A 27,895-nucleotide genomic window follows, 5' to 3' on the forward strand; every position below is an offset into this window, starting at 1 on the left:
GGGAAGCGCTGCAGGCTTCCGGGGGCGGGGTCTGCGCTCCCAGCCCCGCCCCCGCCCCGCCCGCGTGTCTCGGTCTCCAAGCTCTGGCCGGCTCTCCTGGTGAGTTGGTTTGGTTGTTTCTCTTGGGAAGGGGCCTCCCTCTCACACATTTTTAGACGCAATCTGGGAGTTAGAATCCGCATCTCAGATCCCCTCGTCACTCAGCCAGCGTGTCCTTTTCTTCCTTGAGCCCTGGAGGACTTGCTCCTGGAAGACTGGGAAGCATGCCCTTCTTCCCTAGAAGTGTCCTGGCGCCGGAAAAGGAACGGAAGACCCCTCACAGCCACCTCTGGGTGTTAGGTTGGTGCAAAAGTAATTATGGTTTCAGACCTTGAATTTTAAATCATTATAACTAGGTTCAAACATATCGTGATTAATCAAAATAGGAACCATTACAATCAACACGATCTTGCCAACAAGAAATAAGTTTGTTTATTCCCGTAGCATAAAAATCTATACTTCGGGTTTCATCAGACTCTTGGAAAGCATTTCTGTGTCCTGCTGCTTGTGGAAGCATTGCCCCTGCAGAAAGTTGTTGAGATGCTTGAAGAAGTGGTATTTGGTCTGGGAGAGGTCAGGTGAATATGGTTGATGAGACAAACCTTTATAGCCCAACTTGTTTAACTTTTGAAGTGTTGGTTGTGGTAGGGCATTGTTGTGGTGAAGAATTGGGGCCTTTCTGTTGACCAGTGCTGGCTGCAGTTTTGTAGTTTTGGGTGTATCTCATTGATTCGCTGAGCATATTTCTCAGAGATGTGATATTTTCGCTGGGATTCAGGAAGCTGTAGTGGATCAGATGGGCAGCAGACCACAAAGCAGTGACCATGACCCCTTTTTTGGTGCAAGTTTGGCTTTTGGAAGTGCTATGGAGCTTTTTCTAGGTCCAACCACTGAACTGGTTGTCATTATAAAGTCCAGTTTTCATCGCACATCACTATCTGATTGAGAAATGGTCCATTGTTGTTGAATAGACTAAGAGAAGATGACATTTCAAAACGACAGTTTTTTTTTTTTTTAATTTGCGGTCAGCTCATGAGGTACCCACTTACCAAACTTTTCTACCTTTCCAACTTGCTTCAGATGCCAAATGACCATAGGATGGTCGACGTTGAGTTCTTGGGCACCTCCTCATATAGTTGTAAGAGGATCAGCTTCGATGATGCTCGCAGTTTGTCATTGTTAGCCTCTGATCAGCTTTTATGATGGCTCTCAGTTGGTCATTGTCAACTTCTGATGGCATGCCACTACGTTTCTCATCTTCAAGGCTCTCGTCTCCTTTGCAAAACTTCTTGAACCACCACTGCATTGTACATCTGTTAGCAGTTCCTGGGCCAAATGCATTGTCGATGTTGCAAGTTGTCTCTGCTGCTTTATGGACCATTTTGAACTCAAATAAGAAAATCACTCAAATTTGTTTTTTGTCTAGCATCATTTCCATAGTCTAAAATACATATAAAGTAAATGGCAAGTAATAATTCATTTGCCAAAAACATGAAGCAAGAAATGAGCATTAAAATGATATATAACATAACCACATTTAAGAATGTATTCCAGTATCAAATGGCAAAGTTCAATGAAGCAAAAACCACACTTTTGCACCAACTTAATAGTTCATGCCGTGAGTCGCCTGGGAAGTGTGGAGTCTGATGGCATGACCTTAGGGGGTCACAAAGGACCATCTTCCCACCTTCTCATCCTGCCCTCATCCTACCCGGGTTTATCACCTCAGTGTCCCAAGAGCACTCCTATAACCCAGGAACCTGCTCACGTATTCTGGTTTAAAGCAAGAAGGGGCCAGACTGGGGAAGACCCTGCCCTCCTGAGTATTTCTCTCAGAGAGAAAAGAGGAGACACTCCTTGGAAAGCCGCAGTGACGCCTCCTTTCCTGCCTACCTGGTCCTGTGGGTACTGCTTCCCCAGAAAGTGAGCGCCTGGCACCAGGGATGGAGAAAATGACTGTCCAGTTCTCGGAGCAACTAACAGCGCATGACGTTGAAATGCAAGACCTAAAGAAGTGTGAGATGGAACACTTCTTTTAGGACGTTTCTTTAAAAATTTTTTCAAGTGGGCATAAAATAAAAGGGCATGATTGGACAATACCTTTTAAAAATAAACAAGGATAAAGGGTAGCTCACAATTCATCTCTTGGATTAGATATTAACAAAAAGGACTTTTTATCCTAATTCTTCATAACATACTAAATAATTTACTAATTATTATAATTACCCAGAATAAAATGAAAATGAAAAACATTACCTCAAGACCAGTTTACTAGCTATTTTTCTACTTGTATATTTAGAAATCATATCAATACTACATATTTAGATAATAGCAATTTTCAGTGATTTTCATCACCAAAGTTTTACTGATAGCATTTTGTTGAGTTTGTATTATATAAACCACCATCTTAGCCTCCTAAGAGTATTGTTCATGTGCGTGAGTGTGTGCTAAGTCACTTCAGTTGTATCTGATCTTTGCAACCCTATGGACTGTAGCCCACCAGGCTCCTCTGTCCATGGGATTCTCCAGGCAAGATTACTGGAGTGGGTTGCCATGTCCTCCTCCAGGGGATCTTCCAGGCCCAGGATTGAACTTGCGTTTCCTGCATCTCCTGCATTGGCAGGCGAGTTCTTTACCACTAGTGCCACCTGGGAAGCCCATTGTTCACATATTAAAATTTCTCCAAGTGACACTAGCATCGCCACTTTACTTTTGCACATTTGACAGAAAAGCATTTCCCAATCCAGCAGTTTTTTCTTCCTGCATAGTTGGTAAAAATCTAACTCAATTCCATGCCCTGTCTGAATTTCAACCTCCCCCTTACCTATAAAACAAGAATAAGCATCTGTAACCCAAGATACTATTATAAGAGCTATGGTTAATAGGAGCTCTAATACTTGAATTCTCAAAGCAGAAGCTGGCACGTTGCAGACATTCAGCAGTTGTGATGCTGTATTATACTTAATGCTACTACTAGTTGTTTTTTTTAATGATATTTGGGGGATTCAAGCCCTAATCTATAGCAAGACCTTTTTTGTTACAAATGGGGTATTTTAGAATACTGTCCTAATACTTTAGCCTAATTTGTGAGAGTGTAGTGCTTGAGCTAGGCAGGTCTCCCACCTTCCTTCTGAGACCATACGCTATTTGTTGTTATTGTTGTTGTTGTTGTTGTTGTTTTCTGCTTAGTAAAAAATTTTAAACCCAGAAGGGAAGAAGTTTTCACTTACAGCGAACAGAATGCAAGTTCTTGGTGTGAGGGATTCTGGGAGCTGGCCTCTCATTTCCATATTCATGAATATTATAAACATGATCTCCAACAAATGCCAATGCACACTTCAGTAATCTCATTTGTTTTTAAGCAGAGGGCGAATATGGCCTCAAATAATGAGCATCTTCATCTGCCAGGAGAAGCACTTTAATTTTAAAAGTGGTGTGTTTGTAGGTCCAGGGAAATGGATGCAGCAGAGGGGATATGGAAGCAGATGGAGCAAGAGTCAGTTCCTTCTGGGTGGGATTCCTGATTGTGGCTGGGCCCTGAGCAATTTCCCACCTTTCACCTCCCTAACGTGGCATGAAGGAAGAAGGCAGAGTGAAAATCAGGGATGGAGGGGATGGGTCCCTGCCCATCAGAGGAGTAGAGGCTGTGTGGGCCTGGAGTGAATGAGATGTGCAGTTTCAGTAACAGGTTTGCCCTAGCTCACTGGACGAACCGGGAAGGCTCTGACAGGCTCCCTGGTGTCAGCGTCATGAATGGAGCTGGTGAGTAGGGAGATGGGCCACCCCTGAAATGAGTGGACAGAGCAGGAAAGGAATGACCCACTTCTATTGTTTTCCTCCTGAATCTACTGCCAACATGAGTCCATACCTCTGGCACTTCCAGTTTAATACCATATGTTGTGAGTTGAATTGTTCCCCCCCCACCCCCCAAAAAAATACATCCAGTATCTGTGAATGTCACCTTATTTGGAAATAAGGTCTTTGCAGATGTAATTGAGTTAACCTGAGGTCATACAGTATTGAGATCCAGTGTAACCGATGCTTCTATAGAGAAGAAGAAAAGAGACAGATGACAACCACCTGAAGATGGGGCAGAAGTAGGAGGTGTGCAGCCACAAGCCAGAGAACACCTGGGCTGCCAGGGGCTGGGACAGACAAAGAAGGCTCCTCCCCGGAGGCTTTGGAGGGAGCGTGGCCTGGCTGACCTCTCCCCCTCTGGATCCTGGCCTCCAGACCTCCGAGAGAGTAAATTTCTTCTCTTTTAAGCAGCCCTAGGAAGCTGACACACGGTATTCCTATGCCAGAGGGGCTGGTGCTAAGTGGTGGAGGCAGAGTTCAGATCCTGGCTCCAGTACTCATGATCTACCTCCAAGGACTGTGGGGGGTAAATGGAGCTGACCTCTGAAGGGCATCGAGGCCAGAGCTGATGACCCCCAGAGCACAGTGCCCAAGTGCTAGGCGTGGTTATGGGCAAGTCCTTTGCTGGACATGGGTTGCACAGATTAGAGCTTCTCACAGAAAAAGTAACCCATACTGTTGGTGGTGTTTCTACTTTGTAATTTAGCCAGATTCTCTTATTTTCATAGACTGTTGGAATCTCAGACACAGAAGAGAGATTAAATGCCATGTACTGCAGTTTTCAGTCTCTTGGAGGTGTTTCCCCCACTTTTTCTCAGCTGTTGATTTTCCTGTCTCCAGCCAGCACCCACCGAGGTGGAGAATTTACTGCCCTGTGAGAAATCACATTCTATTTGCTGATAAGTTGACTTTTCACGTTGAAAATAACTCTCCCTCTGTGTCCCTTGCTCTTTGAGGCACAAAGACTCTTCATGTCAGAGTGAGGGTAACATTTGAAGACAGTTACCAAGTAAGGCCTCTCCGTGTCTTTCCTAATAAAATACTCTTCCATTTTAACACTCCTCATGTGACTTGGCTCCTCTCTAATGCCCGGAGATGTCGCTGAAACTTGCCCTCTGTTCAGCCGTGCTGAATAGAAATGCGGAGACAGAGTTTTGGGTGAAGCAGAAAAGAATGGCTTTATTGTTTTGCCAGGCAGAGGGGGCCACGGGAGGCTAATGCCCTTAAAATTATGTGTCCTGCCCTGGACGGGGTGGTGAGGAGTTGCATAGTGTTCAAGCACAGGGCATGACCCACGTGTGGACGTTCTTCTGGTGGGCTGGTGGTGAGGTGGTTAGGGGTGTGGCCAGCCTTCTGGCTCCCTCTGGTCCGGGTTCCATGTGCTTCTGGGCAGCACACAGTTAACTCTCTCACCTGCTGGGGGTCTCAGCCTCTGCAGAAGAGCTCAAAGCACATGGCTCAGAGTATTAGCTATAGTCCTTGAGGTGGAACCCAAGTCCTTGGCTTTGTTTGTTGGCTAACCTGTTACCACTTTGTCTTGCTTGACTGTTTTCCTTTCTGTATGTTCTCACTGCTCTGAACGAATTTATTCTTAGACTAAAGTTTTTCTACAGACAAAAGGCCGGCGGAAGACGTGTGTGGGGGTCTACTCTGGAAAGGCCTCATAGCGTCCTGCTCAGTTACAGAGATACCACCATCTCTTACCAATGGCAGGGTCTGGATTTGACTTCAACATTCTGGACATTTTTGGCGTCTTCTGTATATGGGATGTGTATGTATAGTCTTCTGCATATGTCATGGATCTTCTCTATATGAACCCATTGCTCTTTTTCTTCCTCCTTTCTTCTTTCCTCAACCATGCATTTTGCATCTCTACCTGTGGAATCACACTCAACTTTCTCCAAAATGATAGTTCCAAATTTATCCAATTCATACAAGCATCTTACTCTCACAGAACCTTCTTATTTTTTCTACCACTTATGACAAGTGTAGGTGATGGCAGGTGACACACGAATACTGAAGAAATAAGGATCGATTTCAAACGCAGTTTTAAAAAAAGCAAAACATGTTCTTATATATTTGGAGATTTCCATGATTGAGAAAAGCAGTGAAAACAGTCCTTTGATCAGAAAGCCATTAGGCAAGCTCCATTCCTTTCCTCAAATACAGGCCTTCTGAATAAAAGGCCGGCAATGTTTGTTGCTAATCTGGACTCTCAGGTTAAGGGGCATAGGTGTGAAGTCAGTGGATGGTTGGAACCTGCTTCTTCTGAGGTCTTCCTCCTTCTGTTTCCCTTGGGATAATCAGCCCACCTCTCCTTTGCTTTCAATTTATTATTTTTTAATTTAATTTTTATCTTCTGTTGAAGCAACTCACTCCGGCATTCACGCTTAGAAAATTCCATGGACAGAGGAGTCTGACAAGCTACTGTCCAAAGGGCCGCAAAGAGTCAGACGCGACAGCATGAGCACACAGACAGTTGATTTACAACATTGTGTTAGTTCCAGATAACAACAAAGGGATTCTGATATATATATTCTTTTCCTGATTCTTTTCCCATATAGATTATTACGTCCCCTGTTTTAACGGGCTTCCCAGATGTCACAGTGCTAAAGAATCTGCCCGCAATGCGGGAGACCTGGGTTTGATCCCTGGGTTGGGAAGATCCCCTGGAGAAACGAATGGCCTCCCACTCTAGTGTTCTTGGCCTGGAGAATTCCATGGATGGAGCAGCCTGGTGGGCTACAGTCCATGGGGTCGCAAAGAGTCAGACACAAATGAGCTATTGAGCACACACACAGGCTGTATAATAGGCCTTATGTTTGTCTATTTTATATATGGTAGTGTGTATATTTTAATCCCAAACTCCCAGTTTATCCCTCTCCCTTCCTTTCCCATTTGTTAACCATAAGTTTGTTTTCTGTGTCTCAATCTGTTTCTGTTTGTAAATAAGTTCACCTGTATCATCTTTTTGAATTCTACATGTAAGTGATATCATGACACCTGTCTTTCTCTTTCTGACTTACTTCACTTAGTATGATCACTTTTAGGTCCATTTATGTTGTTGCAAATGTCATTATTTCATTCTTTTATAGCGCTGAATAATATTCCTGCTTCTTTTTTTAAAATCTTGGCTTTTCTACAAATTCCTCCTGCATCAGGCATGGAGTCAGCACAAATGAGATTCTCTGCTGTCAGGAAATTTGGCTGCTTTCTGCATTTTAGGGAGGAGGTATATGATTCCAGAAGGTATCTTAGGTCTGATGTAATAAGAGTTATGTATTAGGTCTACGTTTCTGCATTTTAGGGAGGAGGTATATGATTCCAGAAGGTATCTTAGGTCTGATGTAATAAGAGTTATGTATTAGGTCTATGTTTCTGCATTTTAGGGAGGAGGTATATGATTCCAGAAGGTATCTTAGGTCTGATGTAATAAGAGTTATGTATTAGGTCTATGTTTCTGCATTTTAGGGAGGAGGTATATGATTCCAGAAGGTATCTTAGGTCTGATGTAATAAGAGTTATGTTTTAAGTCTATGTTTCTGCATTTTAGGGAGGAGGTATATGATTCCAGAAGGTATCTTAGGTCTGATGTAATAAGAGTTATGTTTTAAGTCTATGTTTCTGCATTTTAGGGAGGAGGTATATTATTCCAGAAGGTATCTTTAGGTCTGATATACTAAGAGTTATGTATTAGGTCTACATCCCTGGCTCCTGACAGTGCTCCTAAATCCTCTGGATTCTGTGGGTGACAGGAATCTCTTTTGTTCTAGGGAGGCTACTCTTGGCAGGTGCATATACAGAGTAAAGATGGAGGGGGTCATCATAGTGAGAGGGTGGAAATATTCAGCACCACCCCATCCCCACCTCCAATGGAGGAGGGGGACCGGAGACTTGGGTTAATCACAATGGCCAGTGATTTAATCCACCGGTGATGTCCTGGAATCTCCATGAAAACTCCTAATCAATAGGATTTGGAGCTCTTTCAGATTGGTGATGGCATCACTGACTCGATGGACATGAGTTTGAGCAAGCTCTGGGAGTCGGAGATGGACAGGAAAGCCTGGTGTGCTGCAGTCCATGGGGCTGCAAGGAGTTGGACACGACTGAACAGCTGAACTGACTAGCTGACTGAGCACATCAGACTGCTTGGAGAGCCAAGCCCTTGAGGGAGTGGGGGTGGGGGGTGGAAACCCCCCACTCCCTCCCCCTGCCCACCCTATGTCTCTCTTCTCTCTGGTTGTTCCTGAGTTGTATCCTTCATGTTAAACTTGTAGATGCAAATAAAGTAACTTCCTGAGTTCTGTAAACTGTTCTGGCCAACAGTGAATCTTGACATGAGAGTGATGGGAACCCCAATATATAGCAGGTCAGGCAGGAGGACAGGGGGCCCAGGGCTGGTAGTGAGGTGAGGGTATTTGAGGGACTGAGCCCTTAACATGTGGGGTTGGATGCTAACTCCAGGCAGGGGCTGTCAGACAGGTGGAAAACACTCCATGTTTTTGGTGCCAGGAGGAAAACCCTTTCTTCATTTGTGGTCAGCAGTGTCATAAGAAAAAACAGATTTCTTGGCATCAAGATGTTAGGTGTGTCCAGATGGATCTGGGATTTTCTCAGTGCTAACTGGAGGTGCCTGTTATTGGGAGATGCTAGCTGGTCCCAGGGCCAGCGGTGATCTGTGCGCTGCATCCTGACACTGGGTTGGTTATGAAGATGTTGCGCAGATGGGTTAGACTGCACAGTGCAGACCTTCAGAAACTTCCCCACACTGACTAGGGTCAGGGTCCAAGACTCTACCCTGGGAGGCGAAGATGGGCTTTTCCCAGAAGGGACTGAAAGCTCCTCACTGCCAGTTATCCTGAGAAATGGCTTATCTGGGGAAGAGACCGCACACTTGGAATTGAATGGCTAAGAGTGTGAGTGGTCCGTGTTCCAGACCTCATGCAGAAAAGTCCCTAGACCACTTTCTCATCTGTAAAATGGGAATAATAGTAGATAACTTTAAAATAAGTGTTAAATAAGTTAATATTAAAATATTTACCACATAGAGAACATGCCATGAGGATGTGTGTTAAATAAACTGGGAGGAAGTATGTCCTTCTGTTCCTAGGCTGGGTAATTTGGGGTTTGATCACTGAGCTATGGAGATGCCTAGAGAGGTCAGGGGTGGGGGGAACTGCCACGAGTTAGCTAGAAATGAGCCAGAAGTGGGCAAGCTGCAGTCTGTCCTGGGTCTACCCTCCAGCTGAGGTGTGAGATTCCCTGACACAGAGATCCCCAGTCAGTGGGGACCTCTTCCTTCATCCACCAGCTTCCTGCTCCCTCTCTGTCGATGCCACCCAGCAGCATCTCTGCTGTCACCTGCTGCCCTGCCTCCTGCCTCAAACCCAAATCTGAGTCATCTTTCCAAAGCGCATTTGTGGATCGGCGGGCTGGAACCGCTCCCAAAGGCTGAGGGCTGCGGCTGCGTGGGTGACTCAGGCCCCTTGTAGGGGGCCCTGCAGCAGTCTTAACTCCAGAGCGCACTCAGGGCCAGACAGCCTCACTGTACAAGGCAGGCACCTCGGCCTCCACACTGTGATCCGAGCGCAGATCACCACCCTCTGCCGCTCCTAATGTGGTGGCAGCAGTGGGTCCCAGTGGCCCATCCCCATGCTGTGATGGAGGCCAGGTCTGTCCACTGATGGGCAGAGAACAAATGACCTGACCAAACGAGATAGGGACCACATGGCATCTGACGTACTTCCAGATTTCAAAAAAACAGATAATTCAGTTACATGCACGTAGATCACAGACATCCTTAAAATTCAAATAGCCCTAATAATTCAAGGTCCCATTCTGAGAGTGTTTTTGACAATTCTATAGTCTCCAAAGAATAAAAACTAGTCTTGGAATTAAAATATACGTTTTTCTAAGAACAACAATAGTTTCAAATAAAGATCAGTTATTTGGACAAAAACTGCATCTTCCTGATATTTGTGTGTAAAGAGAATCTTCAGGTGTCTATTAGTCATGAAACCACAAGTCAGGTGGACTAATCAGATGAGGAGACCAAGACCCCAGAAGTCTTTCTCCCACACCAGCAGAATTTGGTCTCTGGCTGTGTCTTGATTCTAAACTTACTGGTATTTCTTTAGAAGTTGAAGTCATTTCCAAATAAAACTCACATGTTGCTCTTAACATCTAGAAGTGACTGACACATACTGCATGCATATGTGCTCAGTTGCTGTAGTCACACCCGACTCTTTGAGACGCTACGGACCATAGCCCGCCAGGCTCCTCTGTCCAGGGGATTCTCCAGGCAAGAATTCTGGAGTGGGTTGCCATGCCCTCCTCCAGGGAATCTTTCTGACCCAGGGGATCAAACCTGCGTCTCCTGTGTCTCCTGCATTGGCAGGCAGGTTCTTTACCACCAACACCACCAGGGAAGCCCATCAGATATATACTAGGCACTCCCTAAATGCTTGTTGACTAAATGAATATCATTTAAAAATATCCAGGAACATCATATCCTTAGCTGTTTTGAAAGGATAAGTCCATGTTATACCAATTGATTTTCTATGGTATAGAACAGGATGCTCACCAGATATAATACTCATAACACTTCACATTGTTTATTGAGCATTAAGCCACATGACAGAACAATTTAAATACCACAGGAATAAATCCTATAATCATAATAGATCGCCCTGGACGATATTTCAATAAGGCTTTACCTCACTGACAAGTTAAAAGACATGGAAACATGATTTTTTTAATTAACAGAAGTCACAGTCAAATAATGAATAAAAGCTATATTCACTGAGGTTAACTTGTAGCAAATAATATTTCTTCATTGATGAGTGGCTGAAAAGGTGCAATCATGGGATTCTTTCTGGATAACTCTGGGAAAGATTGAAGGTAGGAGGAATAGGGGATGACAGAGGATGAGATGGTTGGGTGGCACCACCAGCTTGATGGACATGAGTTTGAGTAAACTCTGGGAGTTGGTGATGGACAGTGAAGCCTGGCGTGCTGCAGTCCATGGGGTCACAAAGAGCCCTGAACTGAACTGGAGAAGAAGCAGGTGCCACATACAGGCTGGGTTCCGAGGAGCTGGGCTGATACATAGTTTCCTCTCATTCCAGTCTTCAGATAATTTCAATTTTTGATCTCTACAGGGGAAAAAAAAGAACAGGAACATATGGCTATATTTTAAAAATGTGAAAGTCAGAATTTTGTATACTCCTTGGAACACAGAGAAGGAATATACTTTTCCATCTGTGAAATAGAAAAGAGTTTGAACTGGAAGAAATGAGCTTTTATTGCCAATCTGGCTTCTCTATGATTGTTGTTGTTTTGTTGCAAAGTTATGTCTGACTCTTTTTTTTTTTTTAATTTTTTTTTTTTTATGTCTGACTCTTTTGCAACCCCATGAACTGTAGCCCACCAGGTTTCTCTGTCCATTGGATTTCCCAGGCAAGAATACTGGAGTGGGTTGCCATTTCCTTCTCCAGGAGATCTTCCCGACCCAGGGATCGAACCAGGTTTCCTGTGTCTCCTGCACTGACAGGCAGATTTCCCATGGAGTCACCTGGGAAGCCCCTTCTCTATGATACATGTTATTAATGCCACCTAGAATCTTGGCCCCATTTCCTACCTTATGTAAAATAGGGATAGTTCCTCCTTTCCTACAGAACTGTGACCATTGCATTTGTTGTAATTTACATAAGCACATGGGGCTTCCTCCGTGACTCAGTGGTAAAGAATCTGCCTGCCAATGCAGGAGACAGGGGGTTGATCCTTGGGTTGGGAAGATCCCCTGGAGGAGGGCATGGCAACCCACTCCAGTATTCTTGCCTGGAGAATCCCATGGACAGAGGAACATGATGCACTGCAGTCCATGGGGATCACAAAAAGTCAGACACGACTGAGCACATTAACATAAGCACAAGTAAAACCAAAGTATTAAGATTTTCATCACTCTAATTAATCTGACTAAAACATATATGCATTGTGATTTACTATTGTATCCTCCATTTAAAAAAATTTTCCTTTTCGTTACCTTTGGAATTGGTGGCAAGTATAGTGAAGGACAGAGAAGCCTGGTGTGCGCAGTCCAGGGGGTCACGGAGCCGAACATGATTTAGTGACTGAACAACAAATAATGACTCCACATGGGCTTCCCAGGTGGCGCTAGTGGTAAAGACTCCTGCCTATGCAAGAGACATGAGACCTGGGTTCAATCTCTGGAGGAAAGATCCCCTGGAGGAGGGCATGGGAACCCACTTCAGCATTCTTGCCTGGAGAATCCCCATGGACAGAGGAGCCTGGCGGCTACAGTCCATGGGGTCACAAACAGACACGACTGAAATGACGTAGCACGCACACATGCATAATTACTCCAGAGTAATTGTTACTTCTATCAGAGACCTGCCTCTTTCAGATGAGTTTTCTGAGCTACAGTCTCCTGTGTTGTTCCAGGCATAGGGGAATAAGGCATGATAAGATACACAAACATAGAGTCGCAGAAATGTTCCTCTAGAACATTTGCCTGTGTGGTTTTTTTTGAATTTATCTTATTCCCCCCACATACACACACACCCCCACCACACACAGAGATGCTTATTGTGGAGCAGTGGAATGATCTGGAACTATAGGCTTCTTCCCAACACCTTCCCAAGATGCTCAAGCTCTAACTGGGGTGTTGCTCCCTGAAGGGTGATCCCTCAGCTTATGAGCAGCAGACCTTTAGGAAAGGGGTTTGCTGGGCCAGGAGAAGGACCTGATATTTCAGGACACACCCTGAAAGAGGCATGTCTCTGACCTCATGGACCAGAAGCCTGGGACGGACCTCTCACGTAAATTCAATGCAATATTTAACTTCCAATTTTTTGAGGACTACACAGCAGTTCCCAACCTTTTCAGCACTGGGGACTGGTTTTGTTAAGGATAATTTTTCCATGAACCATTTGTGGGGGGATGGTTTCAGGATGATTCAAGTGTGTTTCATTTATTGTCCACCTTATTTGTATAATTATTATATTAGCTCCACCTCAGATCATCAGGCATTAGATCTTAGAGGTTGAGGATCACTGCACTATAGTATTAATATCTCAGGTACTCATAGTTAAAATTACGAGCCCAGAAGATCAAGTTGTATGCACTCAGAAAACTAATTCCATCACACATTTAGGTTCTGCATCCCCCATGGGTGTTGACAGATGGGCACAAAGCAGAAAAATAAAGAAAGAAAAGTTGGAATGAGGATGCAATGGCTGGAGTATGAACAACCATTTGGGGCCATGAGACAGGTGTTCTATGTTGATGCTAAAAATAGCAGGGAAGCAAGAAGGAAGGATCCTGGGATCCTGATGATTCTTAAAGCCCCACTGTTGCCCCTTGATTGCCTTTCTTTAAGCTCTTTCTAGAGAGATATAAATCTCTTATTTGTTTAAACAATATAAAAAAAGAAAAGCTGAAGCTCCTACCACCCACCTCCTCCAAGTGGGGCAAAAGGAAGAAGAAAGAAATCAAGGTGGTGGGAAAACTCCAATGGAATGACATTCATAAAATAACCTAATGCGAAGGCTCTGAAGACCCTTGCAGTTCAACAGACATCATTCCAACTTGTTTCAATGCTGTGTTTGTGAGATGCTTTTCTTACAAGTCACCTGCCCACTGTCTTCAGGGTTTCTATAACTGATAAACAATAGTTTAACATTTTCTTTCTCTAAATCAACATGAACGTGTCCTTCCTGACAGCAAACCAGCCGTCATGTCAAATTCCTTTTTGAGTGTTTTCACTCATTTTCATTTATCTACCATTTGCCAGTTTGTAAGCTGCTATAGCTGTAAGCTGGGGGTAACACTGGAGAAAGCTGAGGGGATATTATAGAGATGTATGACTGATAGTGTCAAATAAAAGAGTACAAAGTAGAAATCTATCGAAGTTTCTCAAGACTCCCTATGTGGTATATGCCTACTTCTCTGGGCCAGACAGGGCTGGCTCTATCTCCCTCTTTTAGGGTGGAGGGACTTCTCCCCACAGGGCGGCTTACCTGCCGTTCCGTCCCCTGGTGCTCTTAACACCTTGGCCGCCATCTCCTGGATGTGCTCCCAGGCCCGCTGCACATGGGCCAACTCCACCGTGCGTGAGCAGATGGCAAAACGCAGCACGAACTGGTCTCTCAGGGAGCAAGGAACCAAGTGGATTTTTTTGGCACTGTTTATGCTTTCCAGAAGAGCTTCGTTCAGTTTGTTGGAAGCCTGCAGTTTGAGAAAGGCAGCACTCAGGTCTTTGGAGGCTCAAACTTGTATCACGACGCAAGGTAGGTGCTGGGTGATGCAGTCCCCGGTCAGTGGGAGAACCGCCTCACCACAGGCCTTTCATTTGCAGTCATAAAAAATTCAACTAAGTAGTCGTTACGTGGGCCTGAATGAGGGCTGCCTCCCGTGTACAACAATTTGCTCATGTTCCAGTGTGCTGTCAAAAGATGAACCTTCTGTGACCCAGGTTTACAAAGAAGAAATGAAGGTTCCGAGATGTGTTACCTATAAGTTGATGAGCTTAAGCAGCAGAACTGAATAATGGCACCAGTGAATGGAAACATACAGAAGAAATCTCACAATACAGTAAGTCTCCTGCGTAGGAGCCTTGACATTGTGAAATTTCGAAGATGAGAGTGTGCACTCACACGTGCAGTCACATCAGCGTGTCCGGTGCAGTGGGTCATGTGCCTGCATCCTCTGCAAGCTGCGCTCTTGGGCCGTTTACTGCACAGTCGCGGGTAGAGTGCAGTGGGTGGGTGAAGTGAAAGCCGCTCACTCGTGTCCGACTCTCTGCGACCCCGTGGACTCTACAGCCCAGGGAATTCTCCAGCCCAGAGGACTGGAGTGGGTAGCCGTTCCCTTCTCCGGGGGATCAGAGTGTAGTAGGGAGGTATCTTTATTTCGTGCCCAGGAAGTCTGGAGGTGAGCGTAAAAGCAGTGATGCTACGCCTGGTCCTACTGTGCCATTCGAAGTACTGTACTATACGATCAAAAATGCTTTCTCTATTTTTGTTTATTTTTTAATGTAATATTTGTGTGAAAAGTATTACAAACCTATTATAGTACTCTATACCGATTGTGTTAGTTGGGTACCTAGGCTAATTTCACTAAACCTGCAAACAGACTAAACTTAACGAATGCCTTCTTGGAATGGAATGACTTCCTATGTAGGCAATTGCTGTGTAGAAAATGGAGCGTAATAGGCAGCTTCTGGCTAGACTCTTGGAAAACTGTCCTCGAACTGTGAACCAGAGGCCCATCAGTGGCCCTGCCCTGGAGGGGCGCAGCCCGCCAGCCTTGGACGGGGAGGCTGGGGGCCCCACACCAAGAGGCCCAGGTGGAGGGCGTGCGTCACACAGACTGGGAGCCGTGCCCTCCCGTCTGCTCAGGCAGGTTACCCTTCTCGTCCTTGCCCGCCTCTGTCTTGGTTCTGTCCTCAGGCAGGGACTCCACCCCCACACGCCTCATGCTTGATGTAGAAGGGCCTGGACACGGGGCCAGCGTCCTGGGTCGCATGACCCACCATAGACTGTACTGTTCTCGCTCGGTCTTGAGAGCAGGGAGGACAGTGGGAAGAGAGACGTCCTGGTCGGCCGGAGGCAGGACCCGGGCCTCACATCTGTACAGAGTCTGCAGGTCGCCGACTGGCGTGAGGCTCTGACCAGTGGCCCGTGGACAGTGTATGGGCCCAAGGCCACCTAGAAACTGCTGCTGCATCAGATCCAGTTAGAGCAGGTTCTGCTCCAGGATGAGGGCGAGGAGGTGGAAACGACAGTTTGAAAGGATGGAACTTCACCAGAAAGACTTAATGGAAGAGCAAATGCCTGAAAGTGCCATAGGCAGGAAATAAAAGCAAGCAACTCAGGAAAACTTTGCTCACCATTTTCAAATGGATCAGACAAGATATGTTTTCTACTAAACAGAGGCAAAGACAGAAAACAGCCTGAGGTGTAACCACGGTAGCAACAGCAGACTTGACCTCCAGAGCAGACGGCAACAGGGCAAAGGAAAACATAACAAGATAGCAGACGCGGAGGCAGGAGACGAGCGAGAATGCCCGGACAACTTGCCTCCTCAAGGAGAAACTGGATTCACGGAATAGAAGTAACAAGTTTCACAGAAGAAACGTTTTGCTTTCTGAGAAGCCCCTGGGCACCCAGGGCAGGAAGGGACATGCGAGTAGCTTTGCCCAAGTAAATGGGGAGGAGAAGATAAAAGTCTTGACTTTGACAATGTGATGCTCATTGAAAGAAGCCGGTCACAGAAGGTAGCACAGTGATGGTCCCATTAACATGAATGTCTGGAGCAGACAGGTCCACACAGACAGAAAGGAGATCCGTGGCCCCAGGAATGGGGCTGGGGCTTCCTTGAGGGAGAATGAAGATGTTCTCAAGCTAGATTGTGGGGATAGCCATGCAACCCCAGGGACAGGTTAGACATCACTGAAATGTATAGTTTATATGGACAGAGTATATGGTATGTGGATTACATCTCAACAAAACTGCTAAAATTTAAAAAAATTAAAATCCATCAAGAAAATTGGTAAAAACAAAAACAACTGCTTGATGGCAAAAACATCACATCTGTTGGCTGCCAGCAGCAGCACAGACTGAATCGCGCCCACTGCTCACCCTGTGGGGCCCTGCTCCTGGCGCCAAAGCTGACCACTGCCCTCTGTGCTCAGGTGTCTGTGACGCCCCGCCCTCTGTGCCTCAGTGTGTGTCTGGGCCCTCGGCCTCTGGCTCAGCGTCCGCCCCGCCCTGGGTCTCAGTGTCGTGCTCATCTCGTGACGCCCGCCTTGAGCACAGCGTCTGTGCTCTGTGCCTCCAGTTTCTATGCGTGTTCTCACCAGTCCTGAAGCCCGCTCTGTCAGTCATGGACGGAGGACAGCCACCGGCCCACGTTGGATGGGCAGCACCTTGGACATCGTGCTCCTCGGCTTCACTGTCTGTGGACTTGACGCTGCTGGCCTGGTGGATTGTGCCTGCAGACAGCTAGCCAAGCACTGGTCAGGTGTAGGTTAGCCTGGCTTTCCCCCTGACGCTGTGTTGATAGGGCCTTGTGAGCTGCCCCCTTTGGGTCGGGAAACATGGTGTAGTCCCCACCAAGTGCTAGCCCTCGGCAGAACGCCAGCACCCGGCAGGCAGCGACGCTCAACCCCTTCTACCAGCAGCGGGTGCATGGGTGCGGTCACGGGCCCTAGTGAGGTCTCTGGGGGGCCCGTCGGTCATGGGTTAATGTGACAGCTTCCCTCTCTCCAGTCAGGAATGCAGACTAGCCCTTGACTAGTGTCCTGTACGCCAACGCCGTCCCAGGTACTTCTGCCAGATTTCCAGGTGTCTGGCGCACCAAGCCCTCATCTCGCGATGGGAGCTCCGCCTTGCTAAAGGGTGAGGACGCCTCGTCCTCTGGTCAGCGACTTGATTCCCCACCTTCGCGCCGCTAGACGTGACGCACCGCCTCTGCGTCAGTTCATTGAGCAGCCTGCCATCTTGCTCAACACTGGAGCTCCCCTGCCGCTGTCCATCAGGGGTGAGAACTCGACCCAGGCAAGGGGCCGACGATCTCGAACCCCTGTGTCATGCCTAGTGACCGTGTTCATCTCGACGCCACTCTTGTTAGTGCCCAATGTGTCAGGGGTTAACCTCTTCTCAAGGTGGTCTGTGACGCCAGCACCCTGGACCAAGTCTGGAGCCCGCCTGCGCCCAGGCGTCTGTGACGCCCCGCCCTCTGCGCCCAGGCGTCTGTGACGCTCCGCCCTCTGTGCTCAGCTGTGTCTGTGACGCTCCGCCCTCTGTGCTCAGCTGTGTCTGTGACGCTCCGCCCTCTGTGCTCAGCTGTGTCTGTGACGCTCCGCCCTCTGTGCTCAGCTGTGTCTGTGACGCTCCGCCCTCTGTGCTCAGCTGTGTCTGTGACGCTCCGCCCTCTGTGCTCAGCTGTGTCTGTGACGCTCCGCCCTCTGTGCTCAGCTGTGTCTGTGACGCTCCGCCCTCTGTGCTCAGCTGTGTCTGTGACGCCCCGCCCTCTGTGCTCAGGTGTCTGTGACGCCCCGCCCTCTGTGCTCAGGTGTCTGTGACGCCCCGCCCTCTGTGCTCAGGTGTCTGTGACGCCCCGCCCTCTGTGCTCAGGTGTGTCTGTGACGCCCCGCCCTCTGTGCTCAGGTGTCTGTGACGCCCCGCCCTCTGTGCTCAGGTGTGTCTGTGACGCCCCGCCCTCTGGGCTCAGGCGTCTGTGACGCCCCGCCCTCTGCGCTCAGGCGTCTGTGACGCCCCGCCCTCTGTGCTCAGGCGTCTGTGACGCCCCGCCCTCTGCGCTCAGGTGTCTGTGACGCCCCGCCCTCTGTGCTCAGGTGTCTGTGACGCTCCGCCCTCTGTGCTCAGGTGTCTGTGACGCTCTGCCCTCTGTGCTCAGGTGTCTGTGACGCTCCGCCCTCTGTGCTCAGGTGTCTCTGTGTGAGCCTCACATCTCCCTGCCAGGTCTTGTGTCACGACTCTACTCTCTTGCCTCCAGGTTTTTATGCGTGGTTCTCACCAGCCCTGAAAGCCTGTGTAGTCAGTGTGAGGAGGAAAGGGTAAGACCAGGACCACGTTTTGATGGGCAGCACCTTGACAATCGGTGATTCCATCAGGCCTTCTACTGCCTCCCTTTGTGGACTTGGACACGGAGGCCTGTGGATAGGATTGGCTCTGCAAATGGAAAGCTAGCCAGAGAGTGGTCAGGGTGTTAGGGCTAAGCTACTGGCTTCCTCCACATGAGGCTGGTTGATAAGGGCCCTTGTGAGCAGTGCCCTTTGAGTTTGTGGAAAACATGGTTGTGATTCTCAGCAAAGGTGGCTGATACCCTCAGGCAGCAGAACGACAGAGCCCGCAGGAGCAGCACCCCTCAAACCCCTGTTCCACCAGCAGCTGGGGGCATATGGGGTGCGAGTCAGCGGGTCCCGAAGTGAGGTCTCTGGGGAGCTCAGTCGATGTATGGATGGATGTAATGAATGACAGCTTCCTCTCTTCCCAGTCAGGAAAATGCAGACAATGAAGTCGACTTAGACATACCTTTAGCCGGAAACAGACCAGTCCCAGAGTGACTTCTGCACAGATTTCAAACCGGGTGTCCTGGCGCACCAATGCCTCAAACGCATGGGACAGCTGGACGTGCTGGAAAGGGAAGGGACATTTGTCTTGAGTCTCTTGTCACGACTTGATTCACAACTTCACCGCCTAGAGAACAGTATCAGACCATGCATCTGTAACTCATTAGCCTGCCTTAGCCATTTTCTTCCAACATTGATGTCACCCATGCCCCGCTGTCCCCACAGAGGGTGAGAAACTCGTTACCAGGAGAAAGGGGCCACCATCTTCAGAAAAACACCACTTGTCATCTGCTCAGAAGACCGTGTTCATCACACCCAATCTTTTAGAATTTTAGGCTAAATGTTGTCAGGAGGGATTTAAACTTTTCAGAAGAGAGGTGGCGCTAGTGGTAAAGAACACGCCTACCAGTGCAGGAGACGTAAGAGACGTGGGTGTGATCCCTGGGAGGGAAGATCCCTGGAGGCGGGCATGGCAACCCATGCCAAGTGCTCATACCTGGAGAATCCCCGTGGACAGAGGGGCCTGGCGGGCTGCAGTCCATGGGGCTGCAGAGTCGGTCAGAGCCGAGCAGGAGCACACTCACGCTGAAGGGAGATGTGGGCACCAGCTGGGGAGCCGCGCGCTTCGCCGTCCTGCCCTGGTGCTGGCCCACGATGTAGGGGCCTGTGCGGTCACTCAGTCGAGTCTGACTCTGTGACCCAAGGACTGTAGCCCGCCAGGCTCCTCTGTCCATGGGATTCTCCAGGCGAGAACACTGGGGTGCTGGAGTGGGTTGCCATTTCCTCCTCCAAGGGATCTTCCTGACTCGGGGGACCAACCTGCATCTCTTGTATCTCCTGCATTGACAGCTGCATTCTTTATTATTAGCACCACCCGGGAAGCCCAATAACACCATAATCATGCCTATTCTGCAGACCAGGAGACTGAGGCTGGTTCTATCGCAGTTGCCCAGCACCAGATCTCCCGCTCTGCGGCTGTTTGTTATCCCATAGCATCTGCCGCCACAGTGAGACCCTCGTCAGCCCCAGGCTGCCTCCTCTCTCTGATCCAGCCCATACTAAACATGGAGGTGATTACAGAGACCAAGAGCTGATTCACACAGTATGTGATCTGAGAACCAGCTCGCCCAGGTCTCAGTGCCCATAGAGCTCATCTGGGACCCTGGCATCCAGTGTGAGGCTCACTGACAGGTGTCCAGGGGGCATCTGAGCAGAGGTTGCATTGCTCAAAGTGTTGGGACAGAAACGTTATTTATTTTTTTGAATATAATAGCTTTACAGTGTTGTGTCCGTTTCTGCTGTAAAACAAAGTGAATCAGCCCTATGTATACACGTACCCTCTCCCTTTGGAGCCCCCCTCTCTCCCCACCCTGCACCCCACCCCCCGGGTCAGCACAGAGCCCCGAGCTGACCTCCCTGCTCTGTAGAGCGGCTTCTCCCCCGCTGTCTGTTTACACGTGGTGCTGCGTACACATCAGCCCTGATCTCCCAGTTCGCCCCACCCTCCCCTCTCCCCACTGTCCACTTGACCGTTCTGTCTGTATCTCTATTCCCACCCTGCAAATAGGTTCCTCTGTACCATTTTTCTAGATTCCATCTGTGTGAGAAACTCCACGATTTAAATGAGGGGTCCCCAGGCAGTGATGAATCTGGTGCCACTAGAGGGCTCCAGAGACTCCTGGCAGGGGGTCCCCTCACGCTGGATCCTGGGGAGTTGGACACCTGCTGGGGTGTATCTGGCTCCTAGGAGGGCAGGGTCAGTCCCTCTCAGGGGAATCACGAAGCGCTTTTCAGGAAGCAGCGACATGATCACCGCCAGCTTCCCGGAGCTTCCAGCTGGAATCACCCTCGTGAGATTAACTACTTGTGCTTCGCCTTCCTTCCCCAGAGCAGCTGAATCCTCATTCAGCTTTTGAGCACAGGCTCCCCACGGGGAGAACTTACATGTCCCTTCCCAGTTCTCTGCCCACAGAGATGCTCCAGACCCTTTACAGGCCCCCCTAGCAGCCTCATAAGCTGGATGGGTGCCGGTGAGTGTGGCGCCGTGGGGCCCCGAGCCACCGCCTGCTGCCACGTGCTCCATCACAGGGAAGGGCCCAGAGCCATTCGCCCTGCCCGCAACTGCCCAGCACTGTCACCAAAGTGAGACTGCAGGGCTGCCCCGCACCCAGGCCATCTGAGGGCCTCTGTCCACCAGGGTGGGGCCACAGCTGAGGACGCCAGGACGGGAGGCCTGGCTGGAAATTGGCAGGCCGTCCACAGCCAGCTAAGTGAGTGGGTCTCCTCTGGCCTGTTTCCTCAGTTGTTAGAAAGAAAAAGAAAGAAAAAGCAGGGCACACATACTGCTATTGGAGAAGGAACTGGCAACCCACTCGAGTGTTCTTGCCTGGAGAATCCCATGGACAGAGGAGCCTGGCGGGCTGCAGCCCCTGGGGTCACAAAGAGTCGGACATGACTGAGCCGCTTTAACTCATACGCCCTGCTCTGCGCTGCGCTTAGTTGCTCAGTCCCCTGTGCCCTGCTTGACAACATCGTACTCCATCTCTCAGGTCTAAGACCTCCCTAACGTCACCTGGATAAATAATGACAGCAGACTCACCTTGCGGATATAGGCCTGCAGTCCCTTGACTCCATACATCCTGAAAACAAACCACATCTTCAAAGAGCGGAACCTCCGGCCCAGCGGCAGCTGCCAGTGCTGAAATCAGACACAAGACAGCAGCTCGTGAGGACTGTGCCAAGGGCTGGCTTCCTTTTTGACTCAAGGACTGACTTGTTTCTCCTGAAGGCAGTTAGCTCCCTGGAGGCCAACCCTCTGGCTGCCACAAGGGCAAAGCTGACAGCAGGGGCATGAGCGGTGCAGCCAGAAACTCTCTTTACAAAGCTCCGAGGTGCTTGCGGAGTGCGTGCAGGGACCAGACCAGTGTTGGGCTCAGGTGCCATTGTGAGCAGACGGGGTGGTGTGGGCCTGCCCCGCGGGCTTACAACCCGGGAGGGGTGGGAGGGGAATGTTCCCTGATTTCTCTGCCTACAGGAGACGAGCAGGGGGCAGCAGATACCCGCACCCTGTGCTGCACGTGCCCCGTGACGCCCATTCTCGAGAGCAACATGCATTTTCTTCCTGCCCCGCAGGCCACCATGGAGCAACCTGCCAGATGCCATCACCAGGAAACGCACTCATCAACACGCGGGACGTCGCGTGAGCCTTCCTGAGTTTTCCTGCATTTGTCAGCTGCCCGGCTGTGACACTCTCCAGTGGTTGTCAAGGTGCCAAAGCGAGCAGGCGTGGACACAGAGGGGAGACGGTGCAGGAACGTTTGGGAAGGTCGAGATGGAAGCATCCTGATTTTACACGGTCACTTCCTACTGGAGCTTCTGAAGGAGATGGGGGGCACAGGGGGTGTGTCTCCGTCTCTGTTCTCTGCTGGCTGCCCACAGAGCCCAGAGACGAGCTTCCTGCTGGGCGTGGGACAATGCCACTCGGGGTTGGGGTGCAGGGTGGCTGCGCGAGGGGCACAGCAGGCTTGGGGGCACTGCTGCTCTAGGGAATGCACCCCTGGCCATGGCCCCCCACTTCTGATCTTCAATGAAACCACCAGGGGTTCTGCAGAAGCTTCTCGAGTTTCAAGAGAAACACGGGCCCAAGACTGAGGTTGAGAAGCACCCAGCACAGTGTCACTGCTGTTTACAGCAGGCGCTGTGTGGGTGTGCAGGCCACCTCACTTTATCTTCCTAACCGCACTGGGAACAGGGGTTAGTAGCTCTGTTTTATCAGGGAGAAAGCAGGCATCTAGGGGCTAGTGATGCACAAGCCCCAGTCGTGCCCACTGACACCCACTGTCCTCTATGTAGCTGGGCGTTTGCAAGCTGTTGGGGAGTCTTAGTAAAAATTAACCTCATGTGCCTTTTTGGAAAATCTACTGTCACCCCACTAAGTAACTAACTAACCAGACACTAACTAACTTACTAACTAGCACAGTGGTCCCTTGCTTACAGGATGCTGCACTCCAAAATTATTCCTCCCCGGCAGCCTCCGAGAAACTAAAATGTGAATGAAATCTAACACTGTAAAGAATAGCAAGGGAAAATTACTTTCTAAGGCATGAGGGTAAACATGCAGGCAGTTTAACTGTGTTCATTCCAGTGTCACCCTAAAGCGCTGTCACTGCCTCTCTGGGGCCTGAGGCAGGACTGGGCCAGCTTCCCCAGGAGCAGAGCCTGTGCACCGTCTTTTCCCCAGCCCTGACCAGACGGAAGGGTGGGGAGGAGAGGCCTGCTCCCGTTAGCCACCTTACTCCCAGTTTCGCTCAGAGCAGCGGCCAGAGCAGCACCGCGCTCCTGCCTGGGGACGGAGGCTGGACGCGAGTGCTGCCATCGGCGCACGTCTTATGTCCTCTGACCCTTGTCCTCCCACTGCCCTGGGAACGGCGGCTCCTGGCACACAGCCTGAGCGTGGAGCAGAGGGGCCACGTGATCCGGGGAGAGTTCTCTACCTCACTGCAGAATACAGGCACGGGCAGCATCATCCCATCCAAGCCTCAGACCTGCTGTCAGTGCTCAGCGCAGCTGCCCACTGCCTGGCCAGAGTGCTAGTTAGGACCCAGCTGGAGGTATCCTCTGTAGGACCCTAGTTCCAATAGGACCGGGGGCAGCAGGAGTGACGGCCCCCACGCGGCACTCACAGGTTAGATTACCTCGGACCTGGACTTGGGAAGATAAATCTCCCACTTACCCTGTAGTCAGTGATAAGCCCTGCAAAGGAGAAAGAAAGAAAAAAGGAACCGTTAGACACATTGGTCGATTACCTGCCTCATTCTTTTCCATCATCTCTTGAACCAGACCAAAGACCACTGAGGGCAGGGGCTGGGTGTTCATTGAGATGATCCCCAAGGTATCAGATTCAAGGGGGGTTCCAGACAGCAAAGCACAAGAGGAAATGCTGAATTAGGAGTGGATCCCCACTCATGTCACTTTTTGCAGTTTGACAAGCAGGGAAATCTGAGATTTCTTCTGTGCCCTGGGGTAAACTGGCATTCAAATTCTGTAAAGTCTTCATCATCCATTCATTCTTGTGTGGGAAGGTGAATTTGTGATATAGAAGTGATTTGAATGTAAAGAAATCAAACTTTTGATGGGACTTTATCTCCGTGTTCTCATTTCTTAGTCTGGATTCTGGAGCTGAGTAAATACCCAGTAAGTGTCTTCCGAGTCGGCTTCATTATCTTGGATTCAAAGGTCTTCACAGGGGTTATGAACAAGGCCTGGTTCGTATTTAGGTCTCCTCTTGTGTCAAAAGCAGTAAAGTCAAATCTGGTGTATAGGGAAGAACACTGGATGAAGAGTCTCGCAGACGCGAGTCTCTACGTGGGAATCTTGGGCACAGAATCAGGGGGGAGTTAGAAAGCTGTGTGTTGGAATCTGACCCTCCAGTGTCGTCCCAGCCGTCCACCTGCCACAATCCTCCACCCACCCTGGTAAAATGTGCTTGGCCCACCGGGCGCACGGGTCTGCCTTACATTTACAGGAAAATCTAAAATCGCAGCTTGTTAGGACTCCCCAGCTGACAGTTGGAGAGACCAGATCGCTAGGATCATACCAGTTAGGATCATAGTACAGTTATATGCAGGGCCATTTTGCATTTCCTCCTCATTTCATCTGGAACCCCGAGCAGAAGCCACAAGTCACACAACTTAAGTCAACTCCCAAATGATGTCTTTCTTCTCTTTATGCCCCCTGGAACAGACTCATTAACAAACACCAAGAGCAGTCATCAGAGGTAACAGCACCCATGAGTGTACTTGGCAGGTACTAAACACCCAGTAAGAAGGCAATGTTGTAAAGGAGGATGAATGAAACACCTCCAAGTTCAGGTGACTGCCCCCTCCTGATAGTCACTAGTCAGTTACACTGAATTACAATTCAGAAAACTAAAACGACTGTGCAGTCACACCAGCCACATTGCCAGTGCTCAAAAGCCACCTGTGGCTAGTGTCTGCCACATAGGACAACACAGAATTACAGGACACATCCTTCATTGCAGGAAATTCTAGTGCATTGTGCGACAGAAGCTTCAAAGAAGAGAAGTCAGATGCAGAAGCCTCTATAGCTGAACAACATGGTTAAACATGGAGTCTGTGTCTCAAAGAACCTGCTTCCCCAAGGACTGGCTGAAGACCTGGTCCAGTTAGGTGCTGGCCTGTACAAGTGTTTCCTGTTAACATAAAGAATGCTAAAGCCCTCTCCAGCAGCAAGTCCTAATAGTGATGGTGTTACTTACACTGTGGACTACTTACTACATCCTACATCCCTTAGTTCAGTTCAGTCACTCAGTTATGTCCAACTCCTTGCAACCCCATGGACTGCAGCATGCCAGGCTTCCCTGTTCATCACCAACTCCCAGAGTTTACTCAAGCTCATGTCCATCTAGTTGGTGATGCCATCCAACCATCGCATCGTCTGTCATCCCCTTCTCCTCCCACCTTCAATCCCTCCCAGCATCAGGGTCTTTTCTAATGAGTCAGTTTTTTGCATCAGGTGGCTAAAGTATTGGAGTTTCAGCATCAGTCCTTCCAATGAATATTCAGGACTGATTTCCTTTAGGATGGACTGGTTGGAACTCCTTGCAGTCTAAGGGACTCTCAAGAGTCTTCTCCAACACCACAGTTCAAGAGCATCAATTCTTTGGCACTCAGCTTTCTTTATGGTCCCACTCTCACATCCATACATGACTACTGGAAAAACCATAGCCTTGACTAGATGGACCTTTGTTGGCAAAGGAATGTCTCTGCTTTTTAATATGCTATCTAGGTTGGTCATAACTTTTCTTCCAAGGAGCAAGCATCTTTTAATTTCATGGCTGCAGTCACCATTTGCAGTGATTTTGGAGCCCCCCAAAATAAAGTCTGTCGCCATTTTCATTGTTTCCCCATCTATTTGCCATGAAGTGATGGGACCAGATGCCATGATCTTAGTTTTCTGAATGTTGAGTTTTAAGCCAACTTTTTCACTTTCCTCTTTCACTTTCATCAAGAGGCTGTTTAGTTCTTTGCTTTCTGCCATAAGGGTGGTGTCATCTGCATATCTGAGGTTATTGATATTTCTCCCGGCAATCTTGATTCCAGCTTGTGCTTCTTCCAGCCCAGCATTTGTCATGATGTACTCTGCATATACGTTAAATAAGCAGGGTGACAATATACAGCCTTGACGTACTCGTTTCCTGATTAGGAACCAGTCTGTTGTTCCATGTCCAGTTCTAACTGTTGCTTTTTGACCTGCATACAAAGTTCTCAGGAGGCAGGTCAGGTGGTCTGGTATTCCCATCTCTTTCAGAATTTCCCACAGTTTATTGTGATCCACACAGTCAAAGGCTTTGGCATAGTCAGTAAAGCAGAAATAGATGTTTTACTGGAACTCTCTTGCTTTTTCAATGATCCAACAGATGTTGGCAATTTCCTCTCTGGTTCCTCTGCCTTTTCTAAATCCAACTTGAACATCTAGAAGTTCACAGTTCATGTACTGTTGAAGCCTGGCTTGGAGAATTTTGAACATTACTTTGCTAGCATGTGAGATGAGTGCAGTTCTGCGGTAGTTTGAGCATTCTTTGGCAGTGCCTTTCCTAGTATGCCTTTAAACTACGTAAGACATAACTGGGGTGAGCATCTTCTAAATCTGCATATAGTAAAAATAATAAAACCAAACAATGCATATAAGAAGACTGGTGAGAAACACAGCCACATATTAACGGGATCAACATCTGGGTGGAGGGTTAAGTTCAGGGTTATGTTTCTGGCCTACCTCTTTTCTATTGTCTGGATGTACAGTTTTTATAATGAAAGAATTCATTGGAAAAGTCTATATACCAGGTATGACTACCATTTTCCTATTATCTGTTTTGTGACAGAAATTTCTGACATCAAAGTAAAAACCCCATGTTTTCGGTCGCTGTCTGGCACAAATCCAGTGGAACAGTGTCTACGAAAGTGAGACGCAGACGGGAACACGTGGGGGCCACCGTCACCCCCAGCGCTGCTGCCAGGACCTGGCCGGCCAGAGGAGCCGCAGGGCGAGACCCCCGCTCCAGGGGTCTTTGCTTCCAGTGACAGACGAGTGACCAGGGAAGGAGCCGTGGGGAGAGGCGAGCGGCAGGGCTGGCTCACAGGGAGAGGTCCGGGAGGACCCCTGCCTGGCTAGACATTTGTCCCAGACCCACGTGGCGGGGGAGGAGGCCCCGGGACCCAAGGAGGGACGTGGCCACGGCCTCGGGGGCTGCCGTGTGAGGTGAAGAGCAGGGCCACGTGCGCAGTCCTGAGCGGTCTTGTTTTTGCAGTTAAGTGATGAAGAGATTTCTTTTTTGAGTAGAAAGGCTCTTACAGAAACACTATAAACATATTTTGCTTAAAATTACAGAAGGCTTAGCAGGAGAGTGATATACTATATCAGATAAAATAAACCCTTACATCCACTAGGCATAGAAGATTAAAGCTGATTTTGGGTGGTTTACCTGCTAGACACAAAATAGGTCATTGCTTTCGTCGATTCATACTTTTTTAGGGAAAAAAATACAAATAACTTAAGATTGTTCATCTCTAACAGCCATAGCTGTTTTTTCAGTCAGAAACTGCCTTTCCTTAAACATAGAATAAAATTACTTTAAAGAAATTCCTGAAGTAATAAACTTTACTCAGTTGCCTTTGGCTTAAACTCTTTCTGTGGCTTGTAGGATTTTGGTTTCCTGACCAGGGATTGAACCCAGGGCTCTGGCAGTGAAAGCACTGGGTCCTCACCGCTGGACCACCAGGGGATTCCTGAGAATTCCTTCATTGTTGAAGAGCCACATTTTGCAAGGTGTCATGACTGCTGAGGTTTTCATTATTCAAACAT

At 48.6% G+C, this 27,895-nt stretch overlaps 1 protein-coding gene and 1 long non-coding RNA gene across 4 annotated transcripts in view; one reads left to right on the top strand and one right to left on the bottom strand.

The window, feature by feature from the left end:
* Nucleotides 1-27,704, top strand: LOC110145555 (uncharacterized). The gene is made up of 2 exons (XR_011489393.1): nucleotides 1-99; nucleotides 22,148-27,704. It is a non-coding gene; the product is annotated as an uncharacterized lncRNA (long non-coding RNA).
* DDC (dopa decarboxylase) overlaps nucleotides 10,490-27,895 on the bottom strand; it is an 89,745-nt gene continuing 72,339 nt past the window's right edge. For all 3 annotated transcript variants that reach the window (XM_070472061.1, XM_070472058.1, XM_070472063.1), the window contains exons 11-15: nucleotides 23,748-23,767; nucleotides 21,615-21,713; nucleotides 18,978-19,079; nucleotides 13,938-14,145; nucleotides 10,490-11,051 (exon numbers count right to left, since the gene is read on the bottom strand). In XM_070472061.1, the coding sequence (XP_070328162.1) occupies nucleotides 11,038-11,051; nucleotides 13,938-14,145; nucleotides 18,978-19,079; nucleotides 21,615-21,713; nucleotides 23,748-23,767 (443 nt within the window). In that variant the 3' untranslated portion in view covers nucleotides 10,490-11,037. The remainder of the gene's footprint in view (nucleotides 11,052-13,937; nucleotides 14,146-18,977; nucleotides 19,080-21,614; nucleotides 21,714-23,747; nucleotides 23,768-27,895) is intronic.

The sequence above is a fragment of the Odocoileus virginianus genome, chromosome 1 (assembly GCF_023699985.2).
Source record: "Odocoileus virginianus isolate 20LAN1187 ecotype Illinois chromosome 1, Ovbor_1.2, whole genome shotgun sequence".
In the NCBI taxonomy this organism is placed as follows: domain Eukaryota; kingdom Metazoa; phylum Chordata; class Mammalia; order Artiodactyla; family Cervidae; genus Odocoileus; species Odocoileus virginianus.